The 21,996-nt window shown below is 35.1% G+C and overlaps 1 protein-coding gene across 2 annotated transcripts; it reads right to left on the reverse strand.

Annotated features, from left to right (window-relative positions):
- Positions 1–2,071: 2,071 nt before the first annotated feature.
- On the reverse strand, positions 2,072–13,142 carry LOC149843585 (uncharacterized protein At4g28440-like). Of its 2 annotated transcripts, none has more exons than XM_089999936.1 (3): positions 12,929–13,142; positions 11,550–11,788; positions 2,072–2,622 (listed from the first exon to the last, which is right to left on the reverse strand). In XM_089999936.1, the coding sequence occupies exons 2-3, from the start codon at positions 11,770–11,772 to the stop codon at positions 2,432–2,434; spliced, it is 414 nt and encodes a 137-aa protein (XP_089856062.1). In that variant the 5' UTR covers positions 11,773–11,788; positions 12,929–13,142; the 3' UTR covers positions 2,072–2,431. The 2 variants fall into 2 exon arrangements, with proteins under 2 accessions (XP_089856062.1, XP_089856063.1); XM_089999937.1 differs by having other exon boundaries at positions 12,815–13,100.
- Between the last annotated feature and the right edge of the window lie 8,854 nt (positions 13,143–21,996).

Below are 21,996 nucleotides of genomic sequence, written 5' to 3' on the forward strand. Positions count from 1 at the left end.
ATTTGAACCTGCAACGTCTCAATGCAAGGTGACGTGCCGTAGCTGATCCTATCATACATCGTTATTTACCATTGAGACAACCACAGTTCTACGTGGACAGCAAAAAAACCATTGGAAGGAACCTGTGTTGCCGTGACAGTCTTAATTTGAAGCATCGTGCATAGGCTGGCGTTATTTATGGGTAAAGTCCACTACAGGGTTTCTCACTGGGAGTAGATCACTAGGCGAGAGGTCTACTTATTTTGTTCGACAGAGAAAGCTGGGGTTAGGCAGACCCCTCCTGGTTATACAACCATATACCATTGAGATTCGAACTTGCAACGTCCCAACACAAGGTGTGCACTAACTGTTCCTGCCATACAAGCCCAATACCTCCACTTCCTAGTAATCTGGAAACTTCCAGAGGAAAATTTGATACCTGAGTCTCATGACCAGGTATTGTAGATTATCGATTCACTCTGAAATCCATGATCTTCCGAGGGTGTAAAGCCTCCATCACTAGGGATGGCAAACAAGCAGAATGAGCCAAGCTTGAAGTGTTCAAGGGCAGCTCACAAGCCAAGTTCAAGTTCATAATGAGCCTGCGTTGAATTAGCAGGGTTTGAGCTGGCTTGTTAAACAGAAAAATGCATTGTTTTAGAGCTGGAAGAAGTAGGATTACAGAAAAATGTATTGTTACAGAGCTAGAAATAACAAGATTTTACCAATAAACCCGATATTGCGAACTAAACCATTCAAACATATGTTCTACAATTCCCATACGACATCAATAGATCTAAACTATATTTTTTGACAATTTGACGCACTCAAACAAGCAAGGTACCTATTGTTAATGTTCAGCCTGCCGAACCTATTTTACCAGTTTGAATGAGCTCTTTACTAGCTAAACATAAGCCAAGCCATGACCAGCTTGGCTTGTTGCACAACCCTATCACATCAATTATATTAAATTGTTTTCTAAGCAGTTAGCACAGTTTCCACATTTCAAATGACGAAAACTGAACATATAACATGAATCTAATGATGATCCTGGTCTAATTTAGGTCAAGGTGTCTCTTCTTCTGTTGTTGGTTACAATCGGGTAACTCGATTGGGTAAACCACTGATAAAAGCAATCCATGATCCATCTACAGACTGCAGAAAAACACCCCATTTGGCAATACCTTATCTAAAAGCTGGCCAGCATCCAAACATGATTGCTACCAATTACCTGTTGAATCAGGAAGTCAAACATGTCCCAACATTAAGAAGGCTACAGAGAGGGGCTTGAGGCCTGTGAATCACTGGAACATGAGATGAGGGCAGGAAATATATTAAACAAAGAAGAATCAGCTTGAGCACATTCAATTAGTCACTGTAGCATTGGTGCTGTACGGAAAGTTAAATAAATATAGGAGGCTGAAAATATAAGAGAGAGAGGTTTATAAAAGGACCAGAAATATAAAAAGAAGAGAAATTACGAAGGCATTGAATAAAAAAACATTAAGAAAATTCCATAGTCGATAACCATGAAGACGCATAAACACAAATACAAGGTTTAGGCAAAAGGACCAAGTTATAAAATAAGAGAAAAATCAGGGTGTCGATGTATAAAAACATGTAGGGTAAATATTTGGTACTAATGAAGGCACGGAACTATTATCATTCACTGTTTTTTCATACTATTATTATTCACCTTTTTCACACAATTTAGATATTTTTGTAGAACGGACCCTATGGGTGTGATCTACAACATTTGTTTAGGAGTAACTGGATTCTGTGTCATGTGATCGTGGCATATAAGCAGGTGTTTCGTGGGCTTCAAAAATCAACGGCCCACAATGTACCAGAATTTCATGACGCAAAAAAGGCATATTTTTACATTGAAAAAATACCATCCAAGGTTTGATCCTCAACAAACTATGTTTAACATATCTATGTGGTCAGATTGAGATGATCCAAGTTGCTCCTATGATTTATAAATCTAGTTCAGTACCTTCATTAGTACCACAAAAGCACATGCAGGATGCACTGTAAGAGGACACAATTTCTCGCACAATTCCAAGAGGCCATTGTCAGATGCACATTGCACAATGTAAAGATGTACCATATAAGAATGTAAATATCAAGAGCAGTTCTCAGGTACCATTATAACAAAAGCTTTAGATGATACGAGTCATATCAAAGTTACTGCTGGTGTATACGCTCTATTCATCCGGCAAATCCAGCAAGAAGCATTCAAAGCCATGGAAGTTTGGTAGAATGGATAACACATTTCAATTCTCTTTTCAAGATTGTAACTGAAGACCTTTTTTTCTTAGGAAAGATATTTTCTTACCAGGGCAGCTTGATGGACCAGGAAAACAGGAACAGACATACCACGTTAAAAAAAACACAATCATATTTGATCATCCTTCTCCTTCAGCCGCTGACAGTGACTAGTAGACTTCAGTCACTCTTCTACCACGTTAACAAGCTCGTACTCAACCAAAGACAGATCGTTATCTTCCTTAACTGTGAAATCAGCGGGATCAGTGACTTCAACACGTCCCCATTTATCCACAGCAAGCCTCATTGAACCCTTGAACATGTCAATTTTTGCATTTCGCAGTATTACTGTCGTGTCAGGTTTCAACAGATCCACTGAAAAACAATAAAGAGCATTGCAACTAATCACAAGAAAGGACAACCAGAAAAACATAAATAATGAACTATATTAGATATGTACGAGGTGCAGGTACAGGGTACAGTTACATTCCCTGGACATCACTAAATGTCAAACACTGCTGTTGGACATGAAGTGTCTACCTTTCAAGCAAAATGTCTGGTTTAGGAAACGAAGTGTCTAATCTTGGATAGTATCACGGGTTTTGGACATGAATTGTCCAGTTTATGACACTTATAGGTGTAGTACATGAACAATGTGTCCAATTTATGATACTTTTGGGGTCATGCACTTTAAATGTCCAGTTTAGGAAACAAACTATCCAATGTCTTAGGCATGAAGTGTGCAGCGTGTTGGACAAAGTATCTAATAATTACATGTTCATATTTCATGTAAATCACCAAATGATCAAACTCCAAAAATATTACAAGTGCATTTTATAATTGATTTTAATATTCCCTTTATACATACACACATAAACATACATGTCTATACGTGTATATATAGACATTTTCAAGTGTCTAGTTTTCCAAGACCTGCCTATGTCCCACAACAACAAACGGTGTCAGTGTCCAGCATAGAATTATGGCTATATATATATATATATATATATATATATATACACACACACACACACACACACACACACACAAGTGCACATAAAAATGCACAACTATATTTTACCAAGTCAAGTCCGAAATTGAGTTGATCCATACAGGAGGTACCCAAGTACCAGTACAGGAAGAACACAAGTACGGGGGACTAGTAGAAGCACCCAAGTTGCAAAGATAACGAGCAAATCATCATTATCCAACAGCACCCATCTCCATCGTCACCGTGCACCCAGATATTCCAGATCAAAAAGTAGACAAGAAAAAATACAAGACAAGACAAGACATAAATGACTAGAACATATTTGGCATCAAGAACATATGTCCTAAAATATGCACCCTTGAATCATCACTTCAAAAAAACCTAGAAGAAATGCATCCTGATTACATGGTTTAGGTAGCTGAATTTATCGTCAAGCTATTAAGCAGAAAAACATAGTAAGATGCCTGACAGAACTAGAAACAAAACAGAAAAAAGATTAAAGATGCAAAAGGTAAAAACCTTTATGGAAGCATTTTTCAAGCACTATGGCACATGGACACGCCATTCAGGGCCCTGTATCTAGGCGGCATGACATGCTGCCACCTGACATGCCATGACATGTACAACAATGTTTTTAATAATATTTTCAAACAGAATGTATTTTTATATATTAAAATATCAAAAACATATTATCGTGTAGATTAAAAAATAAACAAATCTGTATCCTCGTGAGTCATGACCCCGTTATCAAAAAAATTACATATTGGTGTCTCAAACTCCTATAGAGTCCCATTTGTGTCTGTGTGTTTGCCTCATTGAAGCAAGAAGGAAGCATCAGGAGAGGTGTGACAAGTATGGTATTTCAGGAGAGGAAAAGATTTTCATACATTGAATACAATAGAATTCACCTTATCCTGTTTAAGACCGTCTTGATTTTTAGATAAAACCAGCACATGAAACTATCGCATGATGAATAGGAGATGAATGTACGAATAGTTGCTTTTGTAAGTGCCCTTCTCATAAAAGGACTCATATATCCTCTTCTAAGAAACCACCCGTAAGCATGCTTACCATAAGTCTATACAGGTGCTTCCCAAGGTCCAGGCGTGCTTTAATTAACAGTTATATCCCAAAAGTCTATAGGTGATTTAAGTAGGTGTTATACACTATCATCAGGTTCAGGTCTGCATCAATTCCACACACACACACACACAATGTAGCATTTGTTGTATTGATGCCATCACTTGATTAGGCAAAAACACAGACACATTATCTGATACTCAGGATTTGAAAAAGCTAATGCCAGTTATAAACTTGGTTAATGTTCAGATCTCATCTTCATAACCACTGCAATTAAGTTTGAAGTTCAGGCATGGCATTAACATGGAAGTGCAATCAGTAGACACCTTTCCATATGTGATCTGGCAACAATTCCAAGAACTTTTTCCTTCCAACCAAAGCCAGTCTTTTTCTCCTAATTCAGCAATTATACTAACATTTGGAAAGCTTAAAGGCACCGAAGTATTGTTTATGCAGATCAAAAAGTAAACATTTTCAAAATTAACTGATGTTACTACAAACCAGTGTTGTGAAAAGCGTTGAGGCGTAGCGAGGCGCTCCACCAAAAACCGAGGCAAGGCGTAAGCCTCAAGGCGTAAAGCGTAAGCCTAAAAAGAAATTTGAAAACTTTTAAAAAATTATAAAAAAATATCTAAAAATACAAATAAATAAAGAAATGCTTTATGGATGAAATAACAACCAATAAGAAATAGAAAATCTCAAATAAGTACTAAAAATATGAGATTAACATATAAAAGCAACTAAAAACTGATTATAAATTGAAAAATATATGAGCTTAACCAAAAAAGTTAAAATATACTAAGAAACTTATTACATAACTGAAATAACTGGAAAATATATGAGATTAACCTACAAAAGTTAAAATATATGAGATTATGGTAAAAATATGAGATTAACATATAAAAGTAACTAAAAACTGATTACATAACTGGAAAATATATGAGATTGACCAACAAAAGTTAACCTATATAAGATTATTCTAAAAAATATGAGATTAACATATAAAAGTAACTAAAAAACTGATTACATAACTGGCAAATATATGAAATTAACCAATGTAAGAAAAAATATACTAAGAAACCATTTACATAACTGGAAAATACATGAGATTAACCAACAAAAGTTAAAATATACTAAGAAACTGATTACATAACTGAAATAACTGGAAAATATATGAGATTAACCTACAAAAGTTAAAATATATGAGATTATTCTAAAAAATATGAGATTAACATATAAAAGTAACTAAAAACTGATTACATAACTGGAAAATATATGAGATTAATCAACAAAAGTTAAAATATACTAAGAAACTGATTACATAACTGAAATAACTGAAAAATATATGAGATTAACCTACAAAAGTTTAAATATATGAGATTATTCTAAAAAATATGAGATTAACATATAAAAGTAACTAAAAACTGATTACATAACTGAAAAATATATGAAATTAACCAACAAAAGTTAAAATATATTAAGAAACTAATTACATGACTGAAATAACTGAAAAAATATACGAGATTAACCAACAAAAGTTAAAATATAGTAATATACTAAGAAACTTATTACATAACTGAAATAACTGGAAAATATATGAGATTAACCTACAAAAATCTTTTTTATTATGTCTCAGAAGTCTTGTTGTAAAAAAATTTGTGCCTTGAGGCACGCCTTTTGCTCCTCAAGGCGCGTTTTTGATAACATTGCTACAAACATATCCTGGTTTATTATGAAAATATGACATTTTGCACTCCAACAATTAGAATATACTCTTGGTGTTATATGCCAACCCAGGTATGGCAGGATTGTGAACTAGATGGGGTCGTGATTTGATATTGTCCTCAATTTCTGAATGTATTTTTTTTTATTCATCCTAAAAATGAAAATGTAACAATATTTAGATCATCATCGCCGTCCCCCATGCCAAACAAATTGTTCCAACTTGTAGCAAGACAATTCGAATTTTGAAGTTTGACGGAGAAGAGAAAAACAAAAGTGACTAATAATTTTTTTTAAAATCATATTTGAGATTTTGATACAAATGTAAGGTCAAAACTGTTTTGCATTTTTTTATTAACTATATAGTGAGGCGTTTTCTAAAAAAAATCAAAAGGTATATGCATTTCTAAAATATGCTGAAAAAATAGGCACGAATTGAAAATTACCCAAGTTAGAAGATTGCAAAAATCAGATTTCTACAACACGGACATTTTCATGTGGATGAAATGGAAAAGTGCAACTGGAGTGTTGTGCGATCGTAGAATGCCATTGCGGTTGAAGGGAAAGTTTTATAGGACGACTATTAGGCCGGCTTTACTATATGGTACGGAATGTTGGGCTGCCAAGAGACATCATATTCAAAAAATGAGTGTAGCTGAGATGCGTATGCTGAGATGGATGTGTGGAAATACAATAAAAGATAAGATTCGAAACGAGGAGATACGTAAGAAGGTAGGCATTGCACCCATTGAAAATAAGATGAGAGATAATCGTTTACGGTGGTTTGGACATATTCGGCGAAGGCCTAATGATGCTCCAGTTAGAAGGATGGAGAAATGGGAAAATATATTAGTTAAAAGAGGTCGGGGTAGGCCTAGGAAGACATGGATGGAGGTGATAGGAAAGGATATGAATGCTTTGAACCTTACCGAGGACATGGCATTGGATAGAAATGATTGGAGGAGAAGGATTCATGTGGAAGACCCATAATGATTTTCTTTTTTGGTTCATATCGCCGACCCCAATTATTTTGGGATGAAGGCGTAGTTGTTGTTGTTGTTGTTGTTGCATATCCAAGGGATATTTACTCAAAGTATGATTGTGACACCTACTGCATCTGCAAATGTGCAAATGCAATTTCTGGAAAACCACTCGCTAGTGCAGTAAAGGAATCAACAAGACATGCTACTGACTTTTGAAAGGAAAAGAAATTTAAAACAGATTAGAAGATGGCAAAACTCAGATTTCTGTAATCGATATTTACGTAGCTTCTGTATGTTTTTTCTGTATTATATCATGCAAACTTGCATGTACATTATACATGAAAGACCACAATAGGTTCCAACAATAAACATATCATACATGCTTACGGTATCATACACAAGTAGAAGAGGTGAACGATCTTGGGGGGTAAACAGATCTATTAGAACACATTTCAAAATAATGAGCACCAAGCATTTTCCAAGAATTTTACTGTGGTCGATAATCTACCCCCCTGCTGGACACCCTTTCCACCTACCCTGAAGATATAAAAAAGAAAGCTAGAGTCCAAATTATATAACAAGGTGGCACCGCCTCCATTTATCATGACAGGAAAGAAAACAACTCCAAAAAGTACTTTTAAATCCAAAATGCAAAAGCAAGAGTCAAAAGAACATTCACCAAAAACAAAGTGTCTGATGCTCACTAATCAGAAGTGTCTTACTCCCATATCAAAAAACTGGAATTTGCTTATGTGTGCGCCCAATGAGTGTCAGTGTCGTACATGCACACACCACTGTTGAGACTGGTGCCTAGGCAATTACATTCAAAGTATTCAGAATCCCAAGCATAAGGCATCATGCCTTACCCAAAAATGGGAAATGAGCTTCTCAACGAATCCCAATTCTAAAGATGCATTATGCTTCCCACCACCCCAGAACTGATCAGATGAGGATAACAACAGTAAGAGGACACAGGCATCACATCGAGAGAGGAATCATTCTAACAGCTGCCTTGACTCAGAACGTTGACGCATATGGTTCCAATACAGAACAGATGACTCTATCAGAATATGTGTAATTTACTTCACAGTAAGGTCGCTGGTTCAAGTCCAGGATGGACCAGCTGTGCCAGGGAAAATAATAGCACAAGAAGCTCACAAAATGTTGTCATAGGCAAAGCATGGGAATGACACAGAGAAAAAATGAGTTATCCAAAAGGAATTTGGTCCAGTATTTTTAAATCAGGGCAGACCAAATCAAGCCCAGCAGTCCAACAGGAATCAATCTATGTCACGGAACACTTCACTTACCAAGTGTATCCCCTGTCGACACAACACGACACCATGGACATAGTCAAACCACTTTGTAACCCACTTGCTCATTACCCACTTAGTCCTTCCATTTATCATGTCTTAAAATATTTGCAACATAGAAAGGAGATGACTGATTGAAAATACCAGCACACGCACAAACACAGAGCATCAGAAGAATTTAAAGTGGGAAATTTTTATATGAAAATATTTTTTGAGAGAAGAACAAAAATATTTACATGAAAAACTTGGGACATTTTGAAAAATAAAGATTGCAAACTTATTTTTCAAGAAAAACTTGGGACTATTTTCAAAAAAATAAGAAAAAATGCAAATTGATTTTTCAAGAAAATATCATAAGAATAACAAAGGGCAAGCTGCAATATTTTGACTTGGAAAACTACAAAAAAGATAGCAAGTAAAACATTATCAGCCATAAAGGGAAAATCGAATGTTCTATAAATTTAACTAAAACATATAAAATAAAAGCAAGAACCTGAAGGGAGGGATAGATCCAGGAATATATACCATCATCATCATCATGAACAACAAGAAATTGCATAGGCTTTGAAGAAAATGTAATCAAAAAGGGCAGTTGGCCCAGATGGTATACCTATCGAGGCTTGGAAATGCTTGGGAGAGAAAGGTTTAGAATGGTTGACAAATCTTTTTAACAAGATTTGGCGAACAAACAAGATTCCTAATGAGTGGAGGAAAAGTACTTTGGTGCCTCTATATAAGAATAAGGGTGATATACAAGATTGCACAAACTATCGTGGTATAAAACTCATGAGTCATACTATGAAACTTTGGGAGAGGGTGATTGAGTCTAGATTGAGGAAGGTTGTCATGATATCGGAGAATCAATTTGGTTTTATGCCTGGAAGATCAACTATGGAAGCTATACATCTTCTTAGACAACTTATTGAAAGATATAGAGAGAGGAACAAAGATTTGCACATGGTTTTTATTGATTTGTAGAAGGCATACGATAGAGTACCTAGGGACGTTCTCTGGTGGACAATGATGAAGAAAGGTGTTTCTCTCAAGTACATTAGTATAATTAAAGATATGTATGAAGGAGTAGTAACCAATGTACGCACTTGTGGAGGGGTGACAACCAATTTTCCGATAACGGTTGGGTTACATCAAGGATCTGCTTTAAGCCCTTTCCTATTTGCTATAGTAATGGATGAGCTTACGAGATCAATTCAAGAAAATGTATTATGGTGTATGTTGTTTGCTGATGATATTGTTTTGATTGATGAGTCTAGAGCTGGGGTTAATGCTAAGTTAGAATTATGGAGACAGACATTGGAAGCAAGAGGTTTTAAGTTGAGTAAAAGTAAGACTGAATATATGGAATGTCGGTTTAGTAAGCAACGAAGTAGTGATGAGAGTGCAGTGAAGCTTGGTGAGCAAGAAATACCGGTGGATGATTATTTCAAATATTTGGGATCCATCATTCAAAAGTATGGAGAAATTGATGGAGATGTAAATCATAGGATAAAGGTTGTGCGATGAAATGGAAAAGTGCAACTGGAGTGTTGTGCGATCGTAGAATGCCATTGCGGTTGAAGGGAGAGTTTTATAGGACAACTATTAGGCCCGCTTTACTATATGGTACGGAATGTTGGGCTGCCAAGAGACATTATATTCAAAAAATGAGTGTAGCTGAGATGTGGATGCTTAGATGGATGTGTGGAAATACAATAAAAGATAAGATTCGAAACGAGGAGATACGTAAGAAGATAGGCGTTGCACCCATTGAAAATAAGATGAGAGAGAATCGTTTACGGTGGTTTGGACATATTCGGCGTAGGCCTAATGATGCTCCAGTTAGAAGGATCGAGAAATGGGAAAATATATTAGTTAAAAGAGGTCGAGGTAGGCCTAGGAAGACTTGGATGAAGATGACAGGAAAGGATATGAATGCTTTGAACCTCACCGAGGACATGGCATTGGATAGAAATGAATGGAGGAAAAGGATTCATGTGGAAGACCCAAAATGAATTTCTTTTTTGGTTCATATCGCCGACCCCAATTGTTTTGGGATGAAGGCGTAGTTGTTGTTGTTGTTGTTGTTGTTGTTATATCATCATGAACAATAAGCCTAGTAGTTGTATAACCTACATGGGTTCTGCTAATGGTACAAGCATGTTGCATGTCTTTTTGGAATCCACAAATTTAAGGTGCAAGGTTATGCCCCCATCCTAATTTCTTTTGAAGTAATGTCATTGTTTTATAGCAGATATCAGTGCATTCTTTGCCCTCCCGCAATGAAGTTCACTGTGCAAATGCATTTGATCCAATAAAACGTTAAATGCCTTTTTCCTCCTCAACACGGCCAATGTTTCCTTGGGCCAGGTCATGGTCAGTTTAGGGTTCTGTAGCCTGGAATTTCAAGATGATTTTATTACACCTTGGACGCCAGGAGATCACTGGACTTCTTAACATCAGCATCTCTCTCCAAATGTAGTATAAAAGCATGAACTTAAAATTGTTCAGCACAATCTTCAAGGATCCAAGTGAATGCTACAGTAAATGCAAGAGAAGGAGACAAGGCGAGACAATGCATTAATCTTGCTGAGACATACATATATATTTAATAAATTTTACAACTTTTTTGACATGTCTTAGGCTCTGTCGGGGGGCTGCAGATGGAAGGGGCGATGGGGATATAATAAATCCCACCAACCCTCACTTATAAATCTGGATTTGGGATATGTGACCGGTGATGAGAATGGTGATGAGAGTGGACATGACGTTGGAGAAGGTCTCTTTTCAACTCCAACGCCCCCATAACCTCTCTCATCCTCTCTCCAACTCCAACGCCCAAAGAGAGCCTTAATCCCATTTGTTGGAATTCTTTATGTTGGCATGTGAGAAAAAAGTGTGTTGGTGGACAACAAAAGATGGTTGATACTGGTGAAGGGATTACAATCCAGAGAAATATTTGAAAATGAGCATTTCCCTTTACAAATATCAAAGAAAATAAAATTTAACACGTAGGACACATGCATTCTCTTAAATGCAAAATATCAGTATATTTTCATGCAGAAAATGACAGCCAACTGCGTGATGCATGGGCAAAGAAAACATGTGACTAAATCTATCAGACGAAAATCATGTAGGTCAATGATAAACAGAATAAGGAATTTGGAAACTTACAGGCCCTTATGCAGGTTTGCACAACTGTGAATGAAGATCATGTACCTTGCTCATTTCTCGCAGTGAAGACGATCATTCCAGTCTCGTCTCCAACCAAGCATTCAGCAACGCGCATCTGGTGAACGTGCTGCCCATCAGGACGCCCCTTTTGCAATACCATTTTGGAGCTTACAACCTTCACAGTAAGTGTGTGCCCACTGGTCCCAGGCCTAAGCTGATCAACTTTGGTGAAAACAGGTTTCCTCATCCCAGGCTTTGCCTCTGACATTGTGAGTTACTAGTTTCTAATTTCATTCATGATAAAGCACAGAGTTGCACAAAACAAAAAAACTAGTTAGCAACTAACCCAGCACAAGTACAAAAATTTAGTAAAACAGCACGTACCAACATTTTACAAGCAATTAGTTTTTATTCACTGAAACATCTTAAACTAAAAAAAAAGAATTGACAACCAGAGTCACAAATAAAGAGAAACCAGTAGACTGAACGCTTTTGAAAGGACAAACAGAAGAAAAAGAATGGCAACCCAACAGTTTAAAATATGCCAAAACTCGCACACATGCCAGCCTGCAGGTTGCTGAGGCGAAATTGAGAGTTAAACGACGAACACCATCAGATTCCACATCACATAGAGATAAGCAACACTGTCAACTGGGTTGCTATGTCCATGAAGATTCCAATGTATTCCCGCATCATTCCTGATTCATATCCTATTCTTAATGGAAAATACACAGGAATCAAGTTTCTCATGTCCTATTAGCTGTGTATACGTAGCATAGCCGATCAATAACAGACACCCAGTATTTACAAAGGAATAATCGTCTATATTAATACACAAAAATTTACATAATCGCTCAAACACTGAGCAAAACAGAAAAAACTTGTTTTCCTTTTGAAGACAAGCTTGGGGGGAGGGGGGATAAACCCTCCGTGGGATTCGAACCCGACACCCCCCTCTTGACGGCTCAACCAACCGGAAATCCCTTTCGAGGCTCCCTAAAACAAATAAAAATCTACAACATCAACCTGACGGCCGAAACCATAAAATCCTCTTAAAAAAAATAAAGGAAACTCATAACAAAACCTAAAGGAGAAAAGTAAAACCCTAAATCTGAGAGCATCAGTTCACAACTAAACGAATGCACCATTTTCCATCATCAAACCACCAGAAAACAACACATGAAAATTCAATGTCTCCAAAAAAACACAAAAAATAAAGAAAAATAACTTCCTACAATGGAAAACACCATAAACATACATTACATTGTGATAAAAATGAACCGTAACAAAAAAAATAGCAACCAAATCACCTTAGAGAGAGATAGAGGTAGATTGAAACACCAAATCCACGGATCGATCAATGACTCAAATCCCGAGGATGGAAGGGGGAAACAAATGGAAGAATCAGGGTTAGTGAATCTTACCTCAGAAGGAAGAAGAAGGGAAGGGGAAGGGTTTTGCGGAAGGGATCGGTGATTTCCGTTGAAGGAGGAGACCACCGAAACCCGCGTTAAGGAAGAGGACGAGCGTCCCTCGTAACCGTCCGATGTTAAGATTTCGACGGTAGAACGCTCGCCGCCCAATCCCAGCCGTCCACCTCGACGCTCGCCGCCCAATCCCAGCCGTCCACCTCGACGCTCGCGAATGAAGATGGAAAACTCTTTTGGGGGAACTCGTGTTGCTACTATTCTAGAATTGTCCGATAAGTTGATATAAATTTCAGCGTTGCCATTTCTGTAGGTTGGGTCCCGGATTGGCGGATTCCAGGGTTGACCTAACGGTGGTTGAGATGCTTGGTTCGGGTTGACACGGATGGCCCGAACCCAGAAACTGAAGTTTCACTGTTTCAGGCCTCGCCTGCACTGCAGGTATGTGGGCCAGACATCTGATCGAGTCCGAATTCCGTCAATCTGATTTGGTAAATCAGATACCATCTGATTTGGATTCGTTAGGCAGTTTTGCATCCGAATCTAGCAAATAATCTGACTCGATTACATATAAAATATATTTGATTAGCTAATTGGATTTGGATTCAGATTCAGTATTGCCATTGAATTCGATTAGGCAATACAAGATTGGATCGAATTCAAAAATGTCTGGATCCAAGTCGAGTCTGGCCGGTTTACATCTTTACTTGGCTGCCCAAGTTGGTTTAGCAACCCGAGACAATTTCAATGGACAGTAGCCAGGAATTTAAAGTGGGCACAAATGCACTGGAAAAAAAATAAAAATTCCTATAACAATAAACTATGTTAATAAGTGCAAAGAAAATTGAAAGATTACAGGTGTGACCTTAATTGACACTAAACATATTTTCAGTAATAAAAAAATTTATTAAAAACCCCTTTCAAAAGTTAGCTTTGTTTAATACAAAGACCATAAGAAGTACCTTTCATGAATAATAAAGTTTGACTAAGCTTAAGTTCTGATCTTGAAATGCATTAAGCCAGATGTAAGAAAAGAACACAAACATCCTACAAATAAATAGTCAATTAATTAGCTAATCTTTCAAAAAAAATATAAAAAATATCATAAATAATTTATAAATAATTAAAAAAAAAAATCAACTCGCTCAAAATGAAGAAGAACATCATAAAATGAATAAATTAAAGCATTAATCCAATGAACAAAAGATAATAAAACTAATGGGAAACTGAAATATATTAACATTATTCAAAAAAATCAAATAGTTAATCTAACACATACCAAAAATCAAAGATAAAATCATGATTATTGTTATTTAATTAACAAGTACATGTTAATTAAAACAAAACAAAAAACTAAAGTTCTAATTTATGCTAATTAAAACAAAAAAAAGACTAAAAATTTAAGTTTTAACCAAAGTCAAGTATTCATTATTCATGTTTAATATTAATTAAAAAAATACATAATATCCTAAAAGCATAATAAAAAATTTATGTCATTTAAATCAATACAAAATTGAAACTTTAATTCTTATACCATCAATTATGCATTTATGCTAATCAAGAATGTAGAATCATGTTTAATGTTAATTAAAATTATAAATTTACCTAAATTAAATATTCATATTATTTAAATAAAAAATAAAAATCAAAATGCTATTCGAGAAAAAAATAACAACTTTTAAAACCTAATTAAATATTCATGTTATTTAAAAAAAATTAAATAAAAACCTCAATCCTAGAAAACATCATTCATAATTTTCATACATAAGCTAATTGAAACAAAAAAAATAATAAAATCCCTAAATTTCTAACTAAAATCAACATGTGAATCATGTCTAATGTCGTCTAAAACAAATATAGATTTAACTAATTAACATTCATTTAATTAAAAACCTAAATGTTAATTGGAAAAACAAGTATAAAATGCCTTAAACCCTAGTTATTGAAATGACACTATTTAAGAAAAAATAAATCAAAAGCCTAAATCCTAATCCTATCAAACAACATTTATAATTTCATATGCTAATTAAAAAAATCTTAATAAAAAAGTTAATTATATAATAATTAAAAATTACCAAAAAAAAAGAAAATGTCCTTTGTGTGCGCCGATGCACCGAAAGACAGTTGATGGGCCGATGGTGTGGCCAGCAGGAAGATGTTGCCATGTTCTATTGACTGCGGAGGCATGGTAGGGGCTCGTGAGACTCGAGAGGTAGAGAGAGTAGGCCAATCTTAAGACTTGGGAGACTCAGAATTCAAAGGAGTTGTCCAAGGGTTAGTGTGGGCACTGTCGCCTTGCCATACCCATAACGTGGCTCCATCCCTTGGTGTCAATGTCAAGTTTTCTCTGGTTGAGAAGATTAACTTAGTTATAGATAGTGATAAGTTAATATGCATATGGAATTTAGTTTTAGACAATGGTGAGTGAATATGCTTCTAGAACTGTTCCTTATAGTTCATGTTTAAAGAAGTTTTGATTGCCCTTGCTTATTGTGAAATATGGCCATACAATGTGTCGAGTGAAACCCAATAGACTGAGGTGTTGTTCTAATGGTTTTTAGACACTTGGAACACCTTTTTTTTTTCTTTTTACTGCATGGGAGGTCATCCATCATCAATATTCCCTTGCAAATGGTTCCACATGAGTGCGTAGATAATCATTACCACCACCATTGATATATCATCAAATCAAATCATGTTCTAAAATCAAAATTTGCTTCATAAATGAGAATCACTTCCTCTGTTCTTGGTCAAACCAGTTCAACTGGCTCTTCTCATCTATGAGCAAGACGGTTTGTCCTTCTAATGTGATTTGGTTTCATAACAACGTGATGATAGTATTAAGTGTTTCACACGTGCCAATATTTGGACTGTGTTATCACAATGATTGGAACACATTTGTGTCAAATGAGCTATCCCAACTGCTGGGGGAACAGTTTCTAAAGATTGTCTTATAGAATGGGGCTCTTGTTGTATAATATACATGTACAAACTAATATCAATCAAATTGTTTCAAAGCAAAGTACAACCCTGCATTACAAGTCAATGTTTAGTTTCAGATTCCAAGTGAAATGGTGTGCCGAACCTTTCTGGGATCAGGAAAAATGAGGTCAATCTTTCACATGTCCGATTGGGGGATCAAATATCAGATTCTAATGAATAAATACTTGATTTAAAAGTATAGAGTCTGAAGAATTTGTTACCAAAAGTATAGATGGAACCCAAAGTTCAGATTAATATATGGATCTGGGTATAGTTTATGAAATTTTATACTAGACTCGGTGACTATCTGAGTTCCGATTAAGACCTACAATTTTTTAATATAAAAATAATAAAAAATAGTATTTTACTCGTCATGTAGTTCTTATCGGGTCCGGGTATGATTTCTCTTATGGTGGGTCCGATTAGACCCGGGTTCAGACTCAATACCATATCCAAAAATATGGGCGTCAGGTCTGGTTCCACCTGGGTCTGAACCAAACCCGACCCATTGACACTCCTAGATGAAGCATTGATCTCGTAAGATCGCTCAGAGGGATGATCTGGACATTGGTAAGCACGGTTGCTAACGATCACCTTTGATGGCGACTAAATCGGACAAGCGGATACATAAAGGGCTTGGGCCCTTGTTGCAGAAGTTGAACGATGTTTTCATAGTTCGAAGAGGACCTACTCTGATATCAAATGATAGAACTCGACTCCTAGATAGATCGGTTCTATCAGTACAGCCTAGCGAAGCACATATCCAAGCCCGAGATGGAGCAGGACCTATATATGTGGTTAAGGCACAGTTGGTTTTGAAGCTGTCATAAGGTTGCTGCAGCACTAACAAGGGGTGTGGTGGTAGAAGCGAGGGTGCAGCAGCAATAGTAGCATAGAATGCTATGACATGTCTAGGTCAGAGTTAGACACATTGCACCAGGCATGTCGCCTGGTAGGACATCCATAGGGAAAGTGCAGGGGAAAAGAAGGCATGGTCGTGTCTCAGGGTAGGGACACGGCCATGGGAGAAAATGCAAGGAGAGATGGGACCTCACTTGACAAGCATGAGGATCGAGACGAAAGTGAAGGTATGATTAGAAGGGAGAAATTTGTTTTCAACTAGCCGACGATGGATGGAGATGGAAGGGCGATTGAGGGAGCAGAATCTTTTCCTCAGGGAGCATTAAAGGTTGAACTCAATCAATCTCATTGAAAAATAAATGAACTATACATACCTATTTATAAAACAAAAAGAGAGATTTAAATAAACCATACATCCACAATTCCTCTCTAGATGAGATTTTGGGGAGGCGTCACACTCTCTTAGAGAGTCTTAGAATAGGTGAGAGTCTCAGGGGGCATTTCACTTTGGAAGAGTCTTGAGAAGCTCTCTTTCTTTCTACTACACAATTCCTAGCTAGGAGGATCTGGATGGTCAAACTCGGAACAGGAAAGAGTTCAGAACACTCCCTCTATTTATAGAGTATGGGGACTCTAATCTCCCATTAAAAAATGTGTCTTAGTTGATATCAACCTTCAACTACACTTTCATAATTGATGAGGTCAGCACTCATTAGATAATATTTTTAATTAAAATAGAACTCTAAAAGTTGTAGAGATTTTATGAATACAAAAAATAAAATTTAACAAACATAATAATTATAAACATGTCCCAAAAACAAGATTTACAAAAAACTTGTTTAGCAAATCACAACTTTTACGTATTATATTCATATTTACTAAAATACTATCTAAGATCATATTGAAAGGCGTACAAAAGGTCTAACCTTAATATAACGTGCTCATGTTAGTTACCATTTGAGCATCAAAAAATCTTAGCTCACCCAGGAGATAGATGTATGATACCAATATAGGACACATTGATTGTCTAAGACCAAAGTTCGAGTAGCCAAATCTATCTCGAAGGTTACTAACGAGTGTGGTTATTAACCATTGTCTCTCAATAAGGTACCTACTCTCATGCATATTAAATTGCCTACCTGCAAATAAACAATCTTGAGTCTGCAGCAAGCATGTGTGTCACATGTTACATGGTTTCTAACGTATCCTTGAGTAATTTTTCCATATTGGCGTTGTGAGTAGGTCTATGTCTTGAAGGTCTCATCTTCAAGATACTCTACTATAGAAAAGAAAAGAAAAACTACATCGCCCCAACTTACTCAGGCTTATACCTCTCACATGATTTGTGAGACATCAAATGTAGTGTATCTGAGATTGAAGTTTTTTTCTCCTTTTCCAATTAATACTACTTATATAAGTGTCTAGATGAGCTCATGCTGCAACCAAAACTAGTGAAACCATGATAAGATCTTACATAAGACATAATTGCATCCAATACCAGACCAACAATTCATGAACACAATCACTGTCATATTTGAATATCGAAAGATTTTATCAAAAGTTATCCAAGGCCATATAAAATTTCTAATACTCTCTTGCTTAACTCATAGACTATTTTTCTACTTTGAACCATATAACCAAATTAGTCCTAAAGTTTGTCTCATGTGTGTGTGAGGGAACACATGCACGCGTGCACTAGGGCATAGAGGTTGGATTCTGGTCGATTTGGAATGAATTCGATGAGGTAAAGTTGAATCCAAATACAAAAAAAAGTAGGTTTATCTTGGATTTGAAAATAAAAAAAACTAAAACATGTAGCTATAAGTCACATTGCACCTATAAGTCACATTATAGCAAATAATCAATAGTTCACCAAACATCATATAGCTGCAATAGGCTACCCACCAAAGTCTTATCAGGCGTTCCTCTTTGCCAACAGTGGAAATAAGCATATACTTGTGCAGCCACCTGTTATATTGCACCTTGCATGAGAATCTAATCTTTACCCACATGCATGACACACACAACATGTTCATGTATTTGCAATACTCAACAAGTTTTTTCAATAAAAAAAAAATTATCAAACTTTTCATTTAATTTTCTACTAAGAATTTTAGACTTTCAACATATTGAAGGACAAACAAGCCTTTCAATACAAAATTTATCCACTTGTGTTTTTATTTTCTAATAATATATTTTGACTTTATCTTTATGTTTTGCAAATTTACAGATGCCTCACCTTAAATTTTGACAAAGACCACTGATAGTTGCTAAGATTAGCACAGACAATGGTTGTATATACTATCATGAATTATGTCATTAACACATATATAAGTTTAGAGCCAGCACAAAATAAGGACATATACAGACAATACTACATTAATGAAATAATTGGTGCAACTGATATAGCTTGTATTAGCAAACTCAGAATGATCAAGGATGGTTTTTGTCGCTTATGTTATCTATTATGCGAGAAAAAATATTATCTGATTCAAATGGTGTAATGTTGGAAGAGAGCAAGTAGTGATGTTCTTACACACTCTCGTCAAAATGTTCACAATTGTGTTATAGGATGACATTTTTTCATGTCTAGAAAAACAATTAGTTGTCATTTTTATAGAGTTTTAAATATAGTACCACAATTATATTATGATTTTGTAAGATAGACTACTTCAGAAATATCACCTGAAATTTTGTCTAATCTAAAATTTCATCCATAATTTAAGTAAATTTTGTTATTATGTATATTTTTATATAATTTATTTAAACAAAATTATATATTATATTTTAAATTGATTATGTGTATAATGCAAATAAGATTGCATTCGAGCAATCGATGAAACACATATTCCAACATTCATTCCACATCATAATCATCAACACACATGGCGTGCCCGAAATCATAATATAACGCAGAATGTTCTTGGAGTCATTTCTTTTGACATGAAATTTCAATATGTGTTAGCTGGTTTGGGAGGCTCTCCTTATGGTGGTAGGGTTTTAGAAGATGCTCTTCGTAGAGAATACAAACTTATAGTTCCTCGTGGAAAGTATAAAATTCATTGCAATATATATATATCATTTGCATTTACATCATATTTAAAACTTATTAATGCATGAAATATGAAATATAGGAAAATATTATGTCGTAATGGTGGTTTTGCCAATGTTTCAGGATTTTTAATCCCTTTTTGTGATGCACACTATCATTTTAGAGAATTTAGAATTGGTGGCCCTGCAATTGAAGTGGATGAAATTTTCAACCATCATCATTCTCAATATCATTACATTGTTAAACGTGTGTTTGGTGTCTTAAAGGGGCGATTTAGGTTTATAAAAATAGTTCATCAATACTCTATTAAGACACAAACTAAAATTGTGTTAGCTTGCACAATTTTATTAGAAGCATGAGAGGTGACATGTTTGATGAACAAAATGCTAATGTTGTTGAAGACATAAACAATAATAAAGTACATAAAGATGATCCTGATACTGAGATTTGAGGTTTATCATGATCACAACATGAAAGAGATGAATGAAATAAATTTAGAGATGAACTTGCACAAAAGATATGGGATGATGTACATCTTAGTAGTTGAAGAAAGATGAATTTTAATAGTTGTCAGATTATGTGATTCATCATAATCTTAAATATTATGATGTAATTAACATGAATAATGATATATGTTATGATATTTATTTAATACCTTTTTGTGATGAATGCATTTTCTAACATGTTTACAACATTGTTAAACATTGTACTATATATATTTGATGTTTATTTTGTATAAGAAATATGGATAACCCTGCATTTAAGGAAATGGAAACAATAGTATAAGGTAGTTTCAATATGGATGACAATGAGAAAAATGTCAAATCTTAATTTCGTTGGGAATATCATAAAGATACATATAACCTATTGATGGATTTATGCAATGAAGTCGTTCAGCGAGGTCACAACCTCGATAAAAGTTTTTAAAAGTCAATAAAAAATCAAATGGCCACTCAGATTAGAAGGCGTTGCAACTGACAATGTGAATTCTTAATTGTGAACATTGAGAAAGACTTATAATCATATTAAAGAACTAATGAACATTAGTGGGTTTGGCTCTAATCGTGTTACCACATCATTTCAAATATAAGAAGATTATATAAAGGTATATTGATATTACTTTATTGAGATTCTCAATTTAATTGTATGATTTGATTTATATTTGTTGCATGCAAATATTAAACCTGAACTGAAATATTTTTGTGGCAAGAGTATTGCAAACTACATACAACTTTGCATCATTATAGAAAATGGCCAGGCATATGTTCAAGTTGTTGTATCCCTTCGTGATCGTTTCACTAATTTAAATCAGTCATCCATGCAAAATTCTAATGATGATTATTATATTTCAAAAATGCCTAAAGATTTAGAGGACCATGATTACCAAAGTATCCACGATAATCCACACCTATTGAGGATAGCTCATGTTCTACTAGATCTTCTTAGCCAATATCTCAAAGTAAAACAATAAGAAATAAAAATAATTTAATATAAAGGAGAAACTAAAGGATGTGTTCACTTCATTATCTTTGGCAATTCAAAGTTTGTCAGAGACAATGGCCAATAATGTTAAATTACTCTGCCAAAAAATTTTACAAAGGAATTATGCGCATTAAGTTTTGAGAAGGCATTGTTTTATGATGCTATAAAGTTTTTTGCTGAGAAGAAGCACTTGACGAATGTATTTGTCTTGTCTCACAGACATGAAGTGTGAATGGATCCTTGGAGAAATGGAAATAAAGAAAGACTAAATTAGATATATATTTTTAATGATAGACTTTTGAATAAAGTGATTATATTATACTTGATTGTAATAGACTTCTATTTTTATGTTCATATTTTTGGACTTAATTTATTATAACACTTGATATTTGAGTGGGTTTAATTAATACTTATGTTTAATTTAAATGTCACTTGTTTGTCAAAAAAAAATTAAATGTCAATGACGCAATTAAATCTGATATAACTTCTCTATATTCTTTTCTACTCAAATATCATGCTACATATTTCAAACATGATGAAGAATCAAGAGTAGTTGAAAGTCTGAATCCTTGATGGAGTTATTTGTGCTTTCAAATAATAGAAGAAGTCCACAACTCCTTTGAAATCCATTTCTCTTGAAGTCCAGTAGTTGTACCTCCAACTCCTTGCAAATCCCTCTAACACAGGT

Source organism: Nuphar pumila, chromosome 3 (genome assembly GCF_984573655.1).
Source record: "Nuphar pumila chromosome 3, dmNupPumi1.hap1.1, whole genome shotgun sequence".
Lineage (NCBI taxonomy): Eukaryota > Viridiplantae > Streptophyta > Magnoliopsida > Nymphaeales > Nymphaeaceae > Nuphar > Nuphar pumila.